Raw genomic sequence first — 19,811 nt, forward strand, 5'->3', positions numbered from 1 at the left:
CCCAGCTCCAGGTTGAGCTGTTGTTCAGCATCTTAGCTGTAGAGGGCAGTGTCACTGGCCCTCATATGTGGGATCCGAACAGGGGCCCTCTGGCCTCCCAAAACAGCTCTTAACCAACGCACCACTCGGCCGGCCCTGGGGTCTTCTTTTTAATTGGAATCTGATTTGCAGGAATTTTTCACGGCCTGGAACAAAGGTGGACCCCCCGAAATGGCCTGCATTTGCTCTTGTCTAGCTCCTGGGGACTCCACCAGGTCAGAATGACTCCAGGATAAAATTCTCAGACCTCCCCAGAGTCTTAACTGGGGCAAACCACATGAGGGCTAATGGCAAGGACAGATTATAAGTGGCTACCATGTCCTGAGGCTGTGTCCACAGTCTTTCTGACAGCCCCGGTGGGGGATGCGGGGGGGGGGAAGGTAGGGGTGGGGGGTGTGGTCCACCTTCACACTGAAGTGCTGTCCTTCCCAGTCCCAGCTTCATAGGAGTGGGGCCCCCATCGCACTCCCACCTTGGGTGGGCCCTGGGTCTTGTCACCTGTTTTCTGAGCCCTGTGACGTGTGCCCATTATCAAGCTCACCCTGTTTGACAAAGTCCGTGGCTGAAAGTCAGCCTCAGCGCTCAGCCTGCCTGCCTCACGGAGCCCCCCTCACACAGGCTCTAGCTTGAGACGTCCTGAGCCTCCTGCCGTTTCCTGATGTCTCACAAGTATGGCTTTCGTGTTTTATTCAGCATGTTAGCTGTTTTCAGTGCCAGTGCCAGTGCCGGTCCAGGTAGTTACCTGACACACGGCGAGAAATGGAGGACTACAGTTTTATACTTAACGAAAGTATATCCAAGTGAGGCAAAAATGAAAATGCTCTCACAGACAAGGCCTCAAAAAGCTTCCTATATAAAATTTTCTTTTAAATTTATCTTAAAAGAAGAAATACATACCCAAGAGGCTACGAGCAGAGGCTTGAAAAACAAAGATAAACTCAAAGAACTTAGTTAAATTTACTTTTGTCTGAAACACAGCCACCCGGCCCAGCAGCTAAGGCCCTCATTACAGATGCGGATAAGCAAGAAATGGGTGCGTGAAATGCAAGTAAGTCGGGTCTTCATAATTTAGGGGTGAAAACGGACTGCAACTTAAAAACAGGCAGAAGGGAATGGAAAATGTAATCTACCCAATGAGAGGCCGGAGAAAACGTTTCAAAGAATTTAAAGCATGCCAAATAGAAAGCACAAAACAAGACGTCAGAGAAAGCTCTACTGTGAGAACATCGCAGTAAATGCAAATGTATGAAACCCCCAGACAAAAACACAGGGTCCGACCACGACACAGGGAAAGGAAGCCAGGGTGCTGTGCTTTCAAGGGCCGTCAGGCGCACCAGCCGGAGGCTGCAGAGGCTGAAATGAAAGGACACAGAAAGCCAACAGAGTATCAGCCCACGGGACTGAGGTGGCCTCCGGGTGTCAGACAAAACAGGTTTCTTGGCGAAACACAACATGAGGGCCAGCGGGGGCGTGACACAGAGGTTCCAGCAACAGCCTAACACACACACCTAAGGACACGCCTCCACATGGTGACGGGTCACATGCAGGCGCGGCTCCCACTCTCTCAGAAGGATTCACATCATGGTGATTTTATTTTCTGCCCCAAATGTAAAACTATGAGAAATCGCTAACCAAAAGACAGTGAAAAAAGGAAAAAATCTCATGACTTGGGACTTTAAAAACTCCAAATAATTTAGAGAAAAACATAAAAACATGAGCTGAGTCCTGAAGCAGGAGGAGGGAATGACAGCAGACAGGCAGGGTCCCCGCTGGGGGGTCAGCGCTGTGGCCGGAGGGCACTCTGACCAGGGGACAAGGAGGTCCCTAACCTGACGAAGGCATCAGAAAGCGCCCATGTTTCCTGTGCTTCCTTTAAATCTTGCCCCCAGTTTTTTGTTTGTTTTTTTTCATTCAGACAAAGAGCTAAAACCCAGATGTGAGAAATGGTAGTTCTGCCCAAGGCAGTGGGAATTTGGCAGGGGGGCCAGTACAGGCGTTTGGACAGGCAGCTGGAGGGCTCCGCTTTCAGAGGTGAGGGGCATACCTGAGGGGCTGGAAAACAGGACCTGCACAGGCCCGTGGGGGCAGAGGTCGCACTGCAGGGTGCTGGGCTCTGGTGGGGCCTCACAGGCACCGACTTTCACAGGCGACAGAAGTAAAGGCTGAACTTCCTGAAACACCAGACACAAGAAAACTCTGCTGCTGGACTGGAGAAGCGGCCCTGCCTCCTTTCCTACAAATTTCCCACAGACACCTGGTCAAGGAGAAATTTGCATCTTGACAAGATGAGGGGGATGAAGGGACCAAAGAGCCATAAGATAAAAGGGGAGGAGGGGCCGGCCGAGTGGCTCAGTTGGTTAAGAGCTCGCTCAAGAGTTTGAGCTCTGAGCAACAGCGGTTCGAGTCCAGCCCGAGCTGAGCAGCCGCTGAGCTGCCAACAGGTAGCAGGATGGCTCAGCTAAAAAAAATAAAAAATAAAAAAATAAAAAAATAAAAGGGGAGGAGACAAGCAAACGAATGGCAGTGAACGCCCCCCAAAAAGCTCCTGGGAGAGCCGATGAAAAACACGAAACATGCAAACGAAAACGGTGCAGAAGCGGTGGCCACACGGATTCCAGGCCACAGAGCAAACAGAGCTCGGGGGACAGGGCACGGGGCACGTGTGAGCACAGCAGCGAGCGTGCTTTAGCTGGCGGATCCACGGGACACTGACACAGACAGTCCAGGGCTAAAGGCTAAATCAGCACAGTGGGGAAGGGACGCAGACCAACACGGCGTCGTCTCTTCCTGAGTCTGAGAACAGGCGTGAGGAACTTCAGAAAGCCAGTGGCAGTGGGGGCACGAGGCAAGCGGGGCCTACAGGCTATGGGGAAATCAGTGAATGAGGAGAACTCGGGCACTCTGAGGAACACGCGTGAAGAGGGGACGCAGGTCAGCCAGGCCTGAGAAGGCCCCAGAAGCCAAAGCCACTCAGACACCACGTACCGCACGTGAGCCGACCGACAGACAGTGGGACACCATAGATGATGGGGGTCAGACTCAGATATACCCGGAAGACGTAGCATTACGGTGGGATGTCAAACAAAGGGGGCGGGGAAGCACGGTGCCTCAGCAGCTGCTGTAGGACATCTCAACGGCCATCTGGGGAAACTGGTTCCTACCTCCAACATACACCATGGCAAATTCCAACTAGACCACGGACATAAATGTAAAAAAGTGAAGCCATACTGCGTTAGAAGACATCCTGGAAAAATAATCTCTAATCTCAAAGTGGAAAAGGCCTAAGTACAGCACAAAGCCCGGGAAGGGTTAAAAACAAGGTTGTTAATTTAACTACATTAAAAAAAAACAAAAACACATGTGCATGATAAAAACCACCATAAGCAAACCCCCAAAAAAAGCCAATGAAAAACGGTGGGAAAACATCTGCAATTCGCGGCTCAGAAAAAGTCTCATTTCCATGATTTATGACGAGCTCCTACGAATCAGTAGGATACTAAAGCCCGTATTATAGACAGACACCGGCAGAGAACTGACGGAGCATGTGCACAACGGCCTCATAGGAGGAGTGGAGCTGAAATGACATGGCCGCCTGGGGACCAAGGCTGTCCCGTCGGCGGGTCCTGTGCTGGGAGGCTTTCGGTGTGAGCTGGCACGGTCCCCAAGGATCCAGCTGACTGTGTTTCCACACTAGAAATGGTGACACTTCTGAGGAAGCAGCCCCTTTGGGACTTCCATGTGTCCTGTTACACGTGTGCTGCAGTGCCCATGCAGCTACTTACTGTGACATTACGGTGACATGACTGTGACAAGCCGGAAATGGCCTAAATGTCCATCGGTGAGCAGGTGCTGGGACAAACGCTGGCCCGTGGATGTGGTGGACGTGGCTAGCAGGCGTGTGTGGCTGAGAGACCTGAGTGAGGCACTGTCTGCACTGACCCGACGGTGCCAAGTCTGCGCCTCTCCAACAGCGTCCCCTCCCCCCGCCCTTCCTGCTACGTCATGGCCTCATGCAGCCTCCACAAAGGGGCCCTTGAAATGGGCCTGCCTGATTCTCGTGGAAATGATGCTCCCATCCTGTGGGCCCCACTCTGAGTAGATACGACACAGTCATCAGCTGGACGCTACGCTAGAGAAGCCGGGCTCTGTCCTTGGGTCTGCACACAGCATGCGGGGGTGCTCAGAACCATGCCACAGGAGGGAGGTGACGGGCCCAAAGTGCAGGAGCTTCAAAAGGCGGAGGAGTGCCACTGGGAGCCTGGCAGCAGCGGCCCAGGAACGCACACGCTCACCTACCTGGAGTTGCGTCATCCTGGGAGGTGAGGCCTGAAGGGCTGGAGCCCAGGTCCAATAACTTCCACGTGTCCTGGAGGGAACTGCTGGCAAGTGATGAGGACCTTTGGGTGTGGCGGCCATTGTCCTGGTGGAATTCTTGAGCCTGGTGTGGCTTTGGGGACTGGTTTTCTTTTTGACGACTTGATTTGCAAGTCCCTGTAGAGACCTTGTGTGGCTTCTGTAAAAGTTAGAAATGATAGCGTTATCCTAGAGGCAACCACAGGACGCCATCCCCTCTTCTGGGTAGGTGACAGGCCTCTGTGGTGCCGCTGGAGGCAGGCCGCGGGCATGACCAGGGCTGGCGGAGCGCCACTAGCTGGGTTGGGGCTCAGTGCAGGGATGGCAGAGGCAAGGCTGTCAGGACGCGTAGGGGTCTGGGGGGACGGGCAGGAGCACAAGGCCCGTCTCCGCAGCAGGACGAAGAAGGGCCACCGTGGGGCCTGGATCCCACCACCACCCCATCGCCCGGCTGAACCCTTCCACTAATGCTCTCAGCACTGTCACCCTCCACGCAGGCCCGGCAACCGAGATGACACTCAGGGCACTGGCCTTCTCCTGTGACACCAAGCACTGCATTCCCGAGGGTGGTCCCCACGCTGAGACGCAGCATAAACACCCAGCACTACGGTACAGCCCAGGTCCCACCGGCCCCCCCCCACCCCGTACCCCACTCTGTACCCGCTCTGGTCCGCCTTACCTGCCCTGGCCCCGCCTCGCCCGCTGCACAGCCTCCCCGAGTATCGATTCTGCGGACTGTCTGAGCCACGTGGGGCTGGATCTTCCCTGAGCTTTCGCGGAAACGTTCCTCCTTGGTGTTCGGGTCCTGCCACGAACATTTAAATAAGGAATTCAGTGTCGTGGCTCATCCACTGGGCATGTTGCTGAGTCCTCCCTCAAGATGAGAAGAAACACTTTCCCAAAGTTGCTGGTACTGGGACATCAGTCCGCTTGGTGACGAGCCAAAAGGGAGGGACATACTCGGTCCACCGGCTGGGACGAACTTAGCCCCACCCAGCCGCACTTCTCAGGCCGGCTCCGGCCCTTGCCCACGGGCCCCCTGCCCAGCGGAGCTTGTGGCCACTCCTGCCTCGCTAACAGCAGCTCAGAACTCATGTCACCTCGCGGCGTAATGGGCCCTCTGTCTCGCTTTTATTTCCATCCATTTCAAATAAACTGAAAAGACAAACTATACACTGGGAGACTGCCTGCAACACGTCCAACAGATAAAGATTAGCATCAAGTCTATAAGCCCCCATATTCCTTGAAACCGCACAGGCATCCCAAGGCACAGGTCTGATCCATGAGGGTGGAGGTGTCCAGTCGTATTTAAGTACTCATGAAGAACAGAAAAGTGAGGAAGCCCCTCGAGGCAGAAGCACACCACCCACGCTCAGGGGGCACATGCCCCCCCTGCGAGGACCTGGCAGTGTGACGCACTTAACCAGAGCGTGGCCTCGGGCAGCTGACGTCCCACCCACAGGAGCCAGGTCCCCACACAGGCTCAGCACTCATCCTGGGCACTATCTCAGCAAAGCAGGAGAAGGAAGAACTTGTTTAAACTGACGAGGGGTCTGCAATAGGCTTAACTAAGGTCCAAATATGAAACTACTGATATTAGACCACTTTTGACCCACTAAAATGGCAATCTTGTGTGGTTCAACATACTACAAAAACCTACAGTAGACATTCTACTGAACATACAATGTGGAGGGCGTCTCTGAGCCAGGACCCAATGGGGGTGCCGGCCACCGGCCTCTGGGCTACAGGGCATCCTGGCCAGGCAGCAGGTGTGTGACCTGAGGGGCGGGGTGGGCCCTCACCGCTGAGCAGGCGTCTGTCAGCGTCCAGAACCCAGGAGACCACGGGTGCGTGTATTAGCGTCAGTTAGTTCCGCAGAGCTGGCAGATAAAATCATTCCAGAAAAGTCTGCCATGTTCCTGAGAGCTGCCCTGGTTAGAAAGTGTTAGCTTGAAGGACTTAGAATAGTATTCAGCATTGTCTGTGGTGGTAAAGCCTGGTCCAGTCATGTCAGCCTGTCACCTGACCACGTCTTAGAAAGATGCCCTAGAGACACTTCCGCACAGAGCGTCGTCTGTAACAACGTTCATAGCAAAATCCTGGTAAGCGACTGAAATGTCCTGTAGAAGACTGGACAGACGCCGGCCTCGCCACACCATGGACAGAGTGGACAATGGAGTGTAGAGGCCAGGGCTGGCAAACCACAGCTCCCACTGCTTGTGCAGCCCAGGAGCTGAAAGTCTTTACATTTTTAAACAGTTGGAAAAATCAAAAGAAAAATACTTCAAAACACGAAAATTGTAAGAAATTAAAATGTCAAGGCCCATGAAGTTCACCGGTGCATCCGCGCCCATCTGGTCATGTTCCGCCGGTGGCCGCATTCAGGCTAGATGCGACTGGACATGTCGCAACAAGGACTGCACGGCCCTTAAGGGTGAGCACAGTTGCTGCCTGGCCCTCTGCAGACAAAGTCTGCCAATCCCTGAACTAGGACGACCTGTGTCGGCACAGACATGGCTCAGACACATTATGGTGAAAGAAAGCAGGTGGGCAGAAAGGTGTGTGCACAGCCAGATACGCCTTACATGGCTTTTCAGCCATCTGCTCAGGACACACCAGCTTCAGGCAGTCTGAATGCGGGGGGATGGGCAGAGCCCTACAGGGATTTTGCCGTTCTAACGTTTACTTAGTAGGTCAGATGGTATTCACACAGGGGTTCTCTGGATCTTCTTTGGAGTCTAAAATATTTATTTAAAAGTCAGTGCATAAATACGAGTATCCACCCAGTAAAGATTAAATGAGAGAGAAGAGCCAAGGGAATTTGGTAAAGAAACAGAAACAAGGGCAAACTCGTTACATATATTTGTAACGTAATTTGAAAAACATGACAACACTCTGTCATTTAAAGCAGATGCACGGCTGCCTGGAACGCTGCAGAAAATCAACGCCCAGCACAAGCCCTACAGTCCTGCAGCGTCAGCCCCAGAGACCACGGCCCACCGCCGGCTTCTCCGGCTGTTAGTGCCCTGGAAGCCAGGGAGGGCGGACCACCCGTTCTGGTTGAAGGACACACAGGCACACTGCATACAAGGTACCCACACATGTGCATACACACACGCTCACACTCATACACATACAAGGTCTGACAATAAAATTTGCAAACTTGTTGCAACAATGTTATATAACCTTTTTTGATATCACAGGGATTATTCATCATGAATTTGTACCAACTGGACAACCAGTTAAGCAAGTTGACTATTTGGAAGTGCTGAAAAAGTCTGCGTGAAAAAGTTAGACAACCTGAGCTTTTCGTCAACAATTTATGGCTCTTGCATCACAACAATGCACCAGCTCACACAGCACTGTCTGGGAAGGAGTTTTTAGCCAGTGAACTTAACTGTATTGGCACACCCTCCCTACCCACCTGATCTGGTCCTCAATAACTTCTTTCTTTACCTGAAGATAAAGAAAATATTGAAAGGAAGACATTTTGGTGACATTCAGGACATTAAGAGTAATACGATGACAGCTCTGATGGACATTCCAGAAAGAGTTCCAAAATTGCTTTGAAGGGTGGACTAGGCGCTGGCGTTGGTGCATAGCTTCCCAAGGGGAGTACTTCGAAGGTGACTGTGTGATATTCAGCAATGAGGTAGGTAGCACTTTTCTAGGATGAGTTTGCGAACTTAATTGTCACACCTTCTTATGTACATATGCATACACACATCCACATCCACACATGTGCACAATGCTCATGTGCACACACACACACCCACACATACAAGCACTGGATTGACGGAGGTTGTGGACTGGCTGCTTAGCAGAGAACGGCTAAAAAGGGGCGACTGGCAAAATGTGAACATGGACCATGTATTAAATTCTAGAGCTGTATTAACGCTGTTTCCTGACTTTGGTAATTTACTGTAACTGTTGATATGTCAGGGGTGCACTTGTTTTCAGACATAAAGGAGCTCCATGTCTGCAACTTACTCTGAGCTGGCCCAGGAAAAGAGATGTTTGTCTCCCTCTCTGTCTGTCGGTCATCGCTCCCTCTCTCTCCATCTAAAATGTGGGGGAGGCAGAGGGAGTGAAGAGAAAGAAGACAAAGCAAATGTAACAATAAGTGAACAACTGGTGGGTTTAGGTGAAGGGTTCTATGCTATTCTTGCAACATTGTATAAATTTGAAATTCAAAATAAAAAGTTAATTAAAAAAAACATAAGCAAGAGTATCAATTTTTAGCACTTGATAAAACTGTCAACTCAAAATCAGTGAGGAAAAAGGTATTGTGACAATTAGTAAAATAGAACAACATTGGAAAATGAGTGACTATTAATCTAAACTCAGAATAGAGAAAAACCCTTTAAGCCAAAAAGCAAAATAAACCGTTATAACAGACAAGAATTCATTATATTAAAAAAATAATAATAAGTTGTCTGTGGATTTAAGAAAAATTAAAAATTAAAAGGCAAATGAACAAGCTTGAGAAAGACTTAGAACAGACAAGTAACAATTTCCTTTATCTAGAAAGAACTCTTACAAACTAACAAGAAAAATACAAACACACCAGTAGAAAAATGAGCAAAGAATAAATATGGCTGATTAAAATAGATTAAAAACTTTATTGCCACTAAGGATAAAAGAAATTTTTAAACAATGCAAAATTTTAACCTACCATATTGGTGAATACTTCAAAAAAGAACAGCCAGGTGGGTAAAGCTATAGTCGAACATATGTCTGACATAATTTGTAATTTAAAAACCAGCAGAAACAGAATGGTACTGGTAACTACATTTGGGTGCTGAAAATTGGAGGCTTTTAAAATTGTGTGGACTGTATTTTGAAGTTTCTGTAATGAACATGCGATACTTCAGCAATTAGTCAAAAGCTATTAAAATACATTTCTTAGATGAAGGAATGTTACCTGAGCCGTGCAGGGGCGCTGCAGCTGTCCCAAAGGCAGGCTGTAATCCGAAGGGGCCTGGGTCCCCACGCCTGGGCTGCGGGCCTTGCGGCCGGGCAGGGGATGATGTGGTTGCCCTGGAAACAAGATGAGGGAAAGGGCTTGTTCTGCGTGTGCACGTCCCTTCCGATGTCTCTCGTGCCCCTACAGACACTCAGGAACAGCTTGTCCCTCTTGAGAACCAAAGTCATTTTTGTCCCAGTGAGCTCGGGGTGGACAACTGTGAAGGGTGTGCGTGCACTAGCACACAGCAGTCCAGCAGAGCGCATGACACACACAGACAACTTTTGACAGCCACGTGTCCTTACACAGCTTCTCAAAGGGGCGGGATGGATTCCTTCATCAACAGACCTGACGCCACACCCTCGTGGCAGAGAAAAATGGAAGCCTAGTGTAAATCTGCAGTTGGCTGTCCACCGCAGCTGTCCACCCAGCTGTCCACCCAGCTGTCCATCCCGTCTGTCCGCCCCTGCTGTCTGCCCCTGCTGTCCACCCAGTTGTCCTCCCAGCTGTCCTCCCAGCTGTCCATGCGGCTATTCGCCCCGGCTGTTCCCCATCTGTGATGTGGATGGTCGACGGCTGGGCTCACGCACCCAAGGATACCTGGGGGGTGCCTGAAGTCAGCCCCCTGTGGACACCAAGCGACGGTACATGTGAGCAAGTCTCGGCATTTTTTCTCAGAAACAGTGTAGGCAACCAGAGAGTCCAGTCATGAACTCACCAGGGTCACGTTACCAAAAAGCCTGGAGATTGGTCTTTAGGCTGACAGACGGCAAGACACCTTCATGGCTGAGTAACAGTTCTCAGTAACGAATCGGTTCGCTTACACACACACTTCCCGCCGACCCAGTGGCTCTTTGTGGGTTGTACCTATTGATATTTACCGGACTGGACACTGCAACATGGAAACTTTCTAAAAGCGGGCGCCTCCATTCATCTGAAGACAGTGACATGGACACATGCGTGTGATGGACATCTGAGCGCCTCAGAAGTGGGTTCTGCCACCATGGACCTCCTCACGTGGCCCTAAAGTAACAGCGGGTTTTCCCCAGGCAATTAAAAGACATAGGAGGGATAGAATTTGGAAATAACTTCATTTTACTCAGTTTACAACAGCTGAGTTTAAAAGCTATGAATCAGAAGGTGCATAAACAGCCATCAAGCCCATGAAAAGACGCTCAGCATCGTTGGTCACGTCAAAGCCACAGGGAGACACCACTTCACAGCCACCGGGACGGCTAGCATCACTAAGACAGAAAGTAAGTGTGGCCAGGGATGTGGAGATGACAGCCCTCCCACTCCGCCCATGGGACGTGAGCTGGTGTGGCCGCCGTGGACGCTGGCCTTGGAGCGTCACACAGAGTGGCCCTTTGAACCGGCAGGTTACTCCGAGGGACAGACCCAGGAAACCGGGAAACAGGTTCAAACGCAGACTTCCTGTGAATGTTCCCAGCAGCTGTGTTCACAGTCGCCAAGCCAGACGGCCATCATGGGTGGTGGACGGGCCGGCCACACTGGGAACAGCCTCGGCTCTGACACACGCTACAATGTCACACCTCGAAAACACATCACACAGCGTGGGGCTCCTCGTGCATAAAATGCCCACAACGGGCATAGCCGGAGGCAAAGCGGACGCTGGTCACCAGAGACTGGGGCAGGGGGTGACTGCTGAGCAGGGGCTTCCTTGGGGATGAAAATGTTCCAGAGCCAGATTGTGGCGAAGGTCATACAACACTGCAAACGTCATTAACGACACTGAACTGGACACTTTAACATGGTTTAAGTGGCAAAGTCTATGTTATGTGTATTTTACCAAACTTAAGAAAAGAATGCCAGTTTTAAGAAAAGCAATGGAATGTGTTAACAGCTTAGAAAGTCTGCTCAGTTTGCTGTGTTGCTCTCACCTGCACTATGGAGACTTGCTCTTTGCTGTCTGTGTAACCTGCCCAGGCGACAAAGGTTCTGGATCTCAGCAGGATCATTTTCTTCCCTTCATGTTGTCTTTATTATGTTTGATTATATAAAAAACCCAAAGCTCCCGCACGCAGGAGTGCGCTAAGGCTCCCTGCAGTTACAGTGCCTCTGTTTGCTCTGAAGTGCCTCTCACGTGAGCAGACAGACCATCTGTGTGGCCTCCGCGGTCCTGCCGGTTGCTCGCGTCTGCGGAGCAGCGCCGGGGGCCCGGCTAGTGCCTGCGTCAGGGTTTCCAGAAAGGTAGTGGAGAAAGACACGGGACTGTCGAGACCTGGGGACCAGACCAAACAGAACAGGACCCACCCCTTGGGACTGGAGGGGCCGATGAGTGCTGACGGCAACTGTCTTAGGTGTTGGTCTATTGCACAATCAGAAGAAAGGAAGCGTTTCTGAGTGGCACCTCACTCCCCCCCTCCCCCCCAGCCCTGCAGAGCGAGGAAGCTCTTGCGGGGCACTTACTTTCCGGGCAGTAAGATCATGTGCCCGGGCTCAGGGACAATCTGGCCTGTTTTCACCAGGACTTGACTGGAAACAGCGATTATGCAACCAAGGCCAGGCCTGGGAGGCCAGATTAGAGAGTGACGCGTGTTTGACTGAGGGGACCTAGCACTTGTGAAGAGCTTGTGGTTGTCACCTTGCCAGGGAAACTGCCAGGCACAGTGTCAGGAGGTTCACATCCTGGCAGGTCCAAGAACCTCAGAATATCTGGAAAACCTCGAGAGGAAATAGGAATTTGCTCATGAAACCTGGTGAGTCCGGGGCTCCCAGCTTCAGGACAACAAAGAACCTGTTAAATCTCCCATCTGGAACCCAGATGGGAACTCTTAGCAGAGCAATTTCAAGAGGGCCAGCAAGGAACGGCCAGTGAACGCCCTGAGGGCGCCCGAGGAAGTCATCAGGCCAAGGAGGCCAGACTTGTTTTGGGATCAAGACTAATCTTTCTTTGCAATTATTCTTTATCAAAAGCAGAGAAACTGCAGGGAAAATGGCAGCCTCGCCCACAGCACACCCTGGAGCTGTCAGGCCTCCGGTGCTTCACAGGCCTGGACAGCCGCCTCCACCTGCACCCCCACCCCCACCCCCAGGAGAACCAGTTCTGCCCCCATCTGCCTCTGCAATTCATTCCTTTACTCCATATAAATTTGTGCTTTTCTGACTTTTCTTTGGAACTGGTTGTGACGTCTGACTGGTCCCCTCACTGTCTGGTGAGGGAAGACAATCCTAAACACGTGCTCATTTTCATACCTGTGCGAGAGCCACGTTTTACCTGTTTCTGGCAATTATCTGGCTAAAGAAATATTGCTAAACATGATCATACATCAGACAGGAGCTGCGTCATAGGCGCCAAGAGGAGCAGTAACTGTCAGGCACATTTCTGCTCTAAATGACAGGGTCTGAGAATCGACACGACCCCACGGTGAGGGGCACAGGAGCCGTGGACAGAGGTGCAGGGCCGCGGCGGTTTTAATACAGCCATGCTTCTCAGCAGTTCAAGCTAACAAGCAGTAATACCTTTAGAAAGAACGTTAATAAGTACGTATAAGAAGGCTGCTTGATAGAGCAGAATCAAAAGTAGAATTCAGCACAGGCTTAAAAACAACTACAGAAATGTGGAAACCCTCCTAAAAAACGCTTGAGTGAAAGAGTAACCTTGAATCCCAAACCGCAGAACATCTAGAAGCTAATCACACCCGGTAACATTATCGCAACACTTCTGGGACGGGGCCAAAGTGAAACTCGGGTGGAAAATTCACACCTTAAACGTTTTACTGAACAAGAAAGAATAAATGTTAAAGAAACCCTGAACAGAACAATAAAGTAAGCCCTGGGAGAGGATGAATAGAGATGAACTGGAATGCGCAGGTAACTGAAGGCCCACCCACTGGCTCGGCTGCCCCTGAGGGGACCGCTGGAGGGGGCGGAGGCAGAGAAGTGCCTCTCAGGCCTTCAGAAGCACGTCCCAGTGCCCGGTGAGATCTCCAGAAGAGATTGGAAAGAAATGGAAAGGGGAGTATCTAAGGCATTTAAAGAAACAATGGTTGAGATTTTAACAATGGGAAAAATAATCGCAAGTCATAAGACTTAAAAACCATACTGATTCTGGAGCTGGATAAGTTACAGCAAAGCACCACCCTGGGGAACAGGGCGGGGGGAGGGGGGACAGGGGCACCGTGTGACGGCAGCCGGAGGGCAGGCCCCACAGAGATGGGCGCGGGCCCCGCCCGCCCGCAAAGCCCTCAGCCCGCCTGGCTTCTCCGAGGTAAGAGGAGCACAGGTCTCTTTACAAAGTTGTAAGAAAACGCCAACACCGAGTTTTCTTTTGTGGACGAAAACGGGGCTCTGTGGAAAGGAACCTCCCAGGGGATGGATCACAGATGCCGGGGCCTGTGACTCTGCCGGCCTCCGGTGGACACAGGCTCACACACAGGCCTCTGCAATGCGCCTTTCGGACCCTCCTCCTCAAGATACAGCCCCCTCAGGAGGGCAGCGCCTGTTAACTCTCCAGTAACCCCTCCAAGGAATCTTCCTTCCACTCCCCGCTTAACTCCAAGGCGTAAGACAAGCTGCAAACTGCCATTTCTAGGAAGCATTTAGCTTTTGCTTCCAGGTGTATCCTCTGTTCGGCTCAAATGCATTTTTATAAAAATTCTCTACGGGTTTGGACATTCTTGCCTCTGCCTCGACAATTTCCAGCTAAGCCATCATTCTAGAAAGTGGTCAAAACAAAACCATTTTATGAGGACAAAGAGCTTACTGCCCAGAGGCTCTCCCTGCAGGAACTGCTGCAGGGTGGGCTGCGACCCGGATCTCAGTTTGGGTCCCTCCTGTCACTTTCAGGTGAGGTGCTGGGCTGACATCAAAGGGCGGGAGTCTCAGCCAGTTCAGAAATGTGGCTGAGACCCCTGCTTCTCTCAGGCACGCTTACAAAGGGAGCTTCAATGTTCATGTGTAATCGTAGGAAGCTAAATGTAAATAAATGTTTTCTCTGTATGTACGCACGCCTAAACGCAGCATTGGTTCTGCTGGCTCACCGTTTAGAAAACATGAAGCGGGAATTCTAATTCACTGTTTTACCAAATCATTTCTAGGTGAATAAAAAATTCAGCAGGAAAATGACATGATCATGAAATAGGAATGGCACACACATCAAAGAAATACAAATTAAGACAATGAAATATTTTTACCTAAGCAGATAGGCAAAAAAACCACTCTCTAACGAATATCTAGTTTGTGAGGCTGTGGTCAGACAGGCACTTTTATTTATGACCGGAGCAACGCACGGCCGCACTCTCTCTCTGGAGGGTGGTTTCACGCGCTCAACATTTTGATGTACCGAGAAGGTGTCATAGACAGAGGGTGTCTGTGTGCCCCGACACTGAGGAGCTGCTGGCAGAACAAATGACACCGGTGTACAATGTCGCCTCCGAAAGGAGCCAGCCATGGTAATGACCTCAAAATGCGCACAATGGGCCGTTCAGGGAGAAAGTAGTCAGAGGGGGTGGGGCGGCCGAATGCGCGTGTGCGGTGACTGTGAGTGTGCGAGAGAGCGTGAGCACACACCCTGGTGGACAGACAGAGCGGCGCCCGGTTCTTCACCAAAACTGGGATTGGCTCTAGTTAGTCACTTGAGCTTTCCTGTATAAATTAATACTTCTCATAGTGAGCAAACAGCCTTTTTATAATCAGAAAAAAAAAACGTTAGGTATCAAAGGCTGATACCCTGTGATGTCAACCCTAGGACATTCCGGAGCAGACAAAACTAAGGAGACAGTAAAAGATCAGGGGTTGTCAGGGCTGGGGAGGAAGGGATGAACAGGGGGGTGCACAGAGGACTTTTAGGGCAGTGAAAAGACCCTCTATGACGCTGTAGTGGGGGATACGTGTCATTCCACATTTGTCCAAACCCACAGGATGTACAACACTGAGAGTGACCCTAATACCTCCCCTCAATTTTGCTGTGAATCTAAAACTACTCCCTCAAAATAAAAGTCTTTTTAAAAAGGGTTAGATGTTAGGATTCTTGCACATGACGCTTTACGGAGCCCCGACTTTACACAGACCACGGAAACGCCAGGGGTTCTCTGATTCTGGCTGAACGAGGTCTGCAAGAGGAAGGCGTGGACGGGACAGAGACAACGCGAGCGGAAGCCCTCCCCCTGCCGTGTGGCCGCCTGGTGGTGCGGCAGGCCTGCTCTGGCTTCCCCGTGGTTTTGGCCTGGACCCCACGGCGGGCGGCATGACGGTCTCTAGCTCAGAGTGGGGCCGCCACATCACACGTCACCCACGGGAGCCAGCACCACAGTCCATGTGCTTCCTCGTGATGGGCTGACGGAAATGTGGATGGGGACAGGGCCAGGTGGCTCTGGCACCTCCAGCCGCCCACACGCACCGTCTGGAGGCCTGGGCCTGCACAGGAGCCTGACGCCGGTCAGTGGTGGTGGATGGATACCTGCCGGGCAGCACTGCTGCCAGGGCGGTGAGGGGCAGCTCCGCCACTCCCACGGGACGGGCTCTTCCAGAGACAGACGGGTGAGGACACAGCTTGGGGCAGGTGCTGGTGAACCCTGGGGTCTGCCCTGCCTGGCGGTGCTGGAGCCGCCAGAGAAGCACCTAGAAACCACTGCAGATGGAGCGTGGGGCTTGGCTCGCTGTTCAGTGATGATAGGACGCTCTGTCACAGGTGGTCACCCTGTAGCGCTCAGTGAGTGCAGCCACACAGTTTACCAACCAGATAAATCATCTCTGCAAAAAAAAATGTGGACAGACCAGTCTTGCCAAACGCCTTTGGCATCTGCTAAACACTGTGGGACAGCAGAGTCCGACCGCCAGCGTGGCTCTGGGACAGTGGCTCCTGAAAGGAAACACACAGAGTAGGTGGGTGTGCTCACAGCACAGCGAATGCACATGTGCGTGCGTCGAGCAAACTCACACTTCCTTCTCTTTCCACTCGGCTCCACCCCAACCGCCAAGAAATGGATATGCTCCCTTCCAGCCTTCCGTGTGTGCGCATGCAGCCACTTACACACATGGATAAACATGCACACATGCAGTCACACACACAGCCACTGAAACACGTGTGCACACTCATTCATATGCAGTCACACACGCAGCCACACTCACATTTGCACAAGCATGCACACACATGCAACCACACACGTGTGCATGCACGCATGCACATACATGCAGTCACACATGTACACACAGTCACACACACGTGGACACACACCCTCCTTTGTACGTTTGTTGATTCAAACATGCTTTTTTGCAGGCTGCATCTTGCACAGAACACGTCAGGCCGGAGTATGCAGTGGTCAGCAGGCCAGGCCGGGCTGTGATGAAATGATACAGACAGTGAGAGCAGCATGGGAGCTTCCGAGGAACCTGGAGCTGCCGTCTGATCGTGTTTGACTGAAGCATCATCCGCACGGACTGGAACCGAACGGTGAAACCAGGCCCCACCGCACGGGCTTGAGCAGGGTGCAGATAGCTGTCAACTGCTCCTCACAGCCCAGCGGCGTTCCCAGGTCTGGACTCCAAGGCCCAGGAAGGACATTTAGACAGTCCCAGTCACTTTGTTACTGTAACAACAATGCTGCCAAGATCATCGTGTCTCTTTCTTATCTGTGAGAAAGTCTTTTAAATAGATTTCTGGGAGAATTGCTGATTCGAAGGTTGTGAACAGTTAAGGGTCAGACAGATGCTGCCCAATCGCCGTCCTGACAGGCTTCGCCAATGTCCACGTTCTCAACACCAGGCCCGGAGTCTTTCACCCGAGACTTGAACTTGATGCTGGCTTAACCTGCCCTTGTCAGGCTCAGGGACAGCTGGGTGTCACCACTCCCTCATCGCTAGGTGGATGTCCCCCGGGACTTGCCATCCCTGCCCTGTGCCCTGGAGAGGTATGGAGACACCCGTGTCAGCCACCTGTCTTCTTTACTGAGCACGTGTCAAATGCTTTGCGAACAGTTCCCAGGCCATTAATTGTCTGTATCTATTTGAATGCCTCTTCCTTAGAGATGTTCTAAAATGGAACGACATCAGATCTGTGGGCCTTTGACTTTCCCATGTCCAGGTGGCTTTAAAGTTTTTCACCGCATTTAGGGGGGAATTTCTCGCTGCCAGGGACTGTTGCAAACATGAGCTATGTGTGCACAGCCAGGGGGGGAGGGCGGGTCCAGCCAACCCCACATCACCACGCACCCAGAAGTCCTAGGAAATGAAGGGGAGGCCCCAGAGAAGGTGCGTGTGAGCGCCACAGGTCCCCACGTGGGCTCCATGGGAGAGACGCCCGCAGAGCTTTCCAGCAAAATGTAAATGACCAAACTGATCCAGGAAGAGGCAGGAAACCCACTCAGACGAATCACCAGAGAAGAAAATGAAAAGAGTTCCAAGTCCACCATTAACAAAGGCACCAAGTATAGGAAGTTCTATGGCTGAGGTCACGCTGCTACCCTTCAGAGAAGGCTGCAAGCTTAGTCAGCAGGGGATGAGGCTTTCTGTGACGCTGTGCGGCAGCCAGGGCGGCCTGGAGGAGGGGGACTGGGGGCCTAGCTTGCAGGAACTGCAGAGGTAGCAAGCACCTGGCACCCAGCAGGGGCTCCTCTACTGGATGGGGGAGGGTGGGTGGATGGCTGTGATACGAGGCTCAGGGCAGGCCACCCCAAAACATGCTGTCGATGTAAGAAACGTCCAAGCCTGTAGAGTATTTTCATGAGTATTTATACCCAAACTGAGGACAGTTGCTGGGAAGCAAGATTTCACAGTCTCTGTAGAGGGACAGTTTTGAAGTTTCTCTGCGGCATTTACGATTAAAGAGAGAAGGAAGGAAGATGGCTGAGGGTGGGAGTGGGCAGGTGGGGATCGGATCACAGGAGCGATGGTGTGCTCTGCTCCGGAGGGGTCCCGGCTTATCTCAAAGGCCTGCAACCTAGATGCACAGTTACGGTCAGGGCTGCGGGAGGAAGAATCAGCCTCTCCCTGAAGAACTCGCAGGTCTGGGGCGGGACACCCTCCCCACGTGCCGCCCAGGTGGGAGTCTGTGGTCAGGTCCCCGGTGAGGTTTCTATCCCTAGAATCCCCTTTTCGTCCACAATGCCACTTTGCATGTTTTGAATTAAAGTTACTTAAGAAACAGCTGGTGCACAAAGCACCCTGGGACGCGTTTGTCTCCCTGAAAGCAGGAAACAAAAGTCTTCAGCACCACAGCGGGGAGGCAGGGGGGGGGCAGGGCTGTGTAAACAGGCTCTGTGCCGAGTCCTCACTAATTAAGCACCAGGCCTAAGTTTCTTGGTCTTGTTGATCCCTCGCAAATGTATGGTTTCTTTATCTACAAAGCATAAAAGTTGCCTGCTTTGGTCATTTCTTTAGGTTCCACTTCTGTGAGACCTCTGTAGGTACAAATTAAATGTTTTTTTTTTCCTCCTGTTAATTTTCTCGGGTCAATTTAATCCTTAAACCATCCAGAGGCTTCCCGTCCCCAATGGCTGGTGCGGTCTGCAGGACACTGGCTGGGCCACTGAGGTCCTGGGCCCTGTGACAACAGATGGTGCAAAGCCGGAACTCCTGCCCTGTCGGCCTCCCAGCTCTCTCTCTCTGTCTTCAGGTTCCGGTGGATACCAAAGTGGCAAGAATCTTTTTCTTTTTCTCTAAATTTCGGTTAGCAGGAAGTATCTGTGAAAGCTTGGGCTAGCGACGCCAGTGAGTTTGGTGAAGGAGCACTCTGGGTTTGTAGATCTTCTCCCAGAGCCGGTCATGTTTATCTCTGTTTACGCCGTTTGTCTCAATCTGTGTCCTGAGGGCTTGGTGACCGATGACCCGTGAGCATATGCTCTTTGGCTTCCACCATCCAGAAGGTGCACTTACAGGGGTGCATCTGGTGGCCAGTCGGGTAGGCTGGGGTTCCCAGACATGAAGTCACAAGCAGCAGTCTCTGTCCAGCCCTGCCAGCTCCCCAGGGAGTGCGTCACGAGGGGTCCCAGCCCTTAGGGACCTTTGTCGTCTCCACTGTCGTCACCCGTTAGTGCTGGAGAGATCCCAGTGCAGCCGTGCTGGCCCGGGGCCACGAATCAGCGTGTTTGTGGCTGGAGCGCCTCACGTTCTGTGGGAGACCAGGGGTACCATATCCGCCCCACATCCAGACCACCAGCGTGAGGAAGGTCTGTGCTGCTTCCGACTGTCTCTGGGGGCGAGCTTTCTGGGTCTTGCAAGGGCTGCTCTTTTTTGTACCCTCTTTGGGGATACGTTTGTGTCCATGGTTAAGCCATAAAAGGCTTATTGGTTTGAATCCCTATTGAGATGCTACTCGTCAATGGCCAGATGATGGATTCCTTAAATTGGAAAAACTTCTAAATGGGAAAAAATTTTTTTAAGATTTTATTGGGGAATTGGAGGAGGGAACAGCACTGGGGAATCGGGGAAGGGGAACAGACAAGTTGCTGTCCTTTTGTTCTTCAGTCTAGTTGTGGAGGACGTTGCTTCACTG

The 19,811-nt window shown here is 51.7% G+C and overlaps 1 protein-coding gene across 1 annotated transcript in view; it reads right to left on the reverse strand.

Annotated features, from left to right (window-relative positions):
* CCDC57 (coiled-coil domain containing 57) overlaps positions 1-19,811 on the reverse strand; it is a 104,951-nt gene that overhangs the window by 23,899 nt on the left and 61,241 nt on the right. The window contains exons 17-22 of the mRNA XM_019661855.1: positions 16,795-16,861; positions 15,780-15,978; positions 9,317-9,432; positions 8,383-8,454; positions 5,072-5,197; positions 4,336-4,552 (exon numbers count right to left, since the gene is read on the reverse strand). Coding sequence (XP_019517400.1) covers positions 4,336-4,552; positions 5,072-5,197; positions 8,383-8,454; positions 9,317-9,432; positions 15,780-15,978; positions 16,795-16,861 — 797 coding nt within the window. The remainder of the gene's footprint in view (positions 1-4,335; positions 4,553-5,071; positions 5,198-8,382; positions 8,455-9,316; positions 9,433-15,779; positions 15,979-16,794; positions 16,862-19,811) is intronic.

The sequence above is a fragment of the Hipposideros armiger genome, unplaced genomic scaffold (assembly GCF_001890085.2).
Source record: "Hipposideros armiger isolate ML-2016 unplaced genomic scaffold, ASM189008v1 scaffold_362, whole genome shotgun sequence".
In the NCBI taxonomy this organism is placed as follows: domain Eukaryota; kingdom Metazoa; phylum Chordata; class Mammalia; order Chiroptera; family Hipposideridae; genus Hipposideros; species Hipposideros armiger.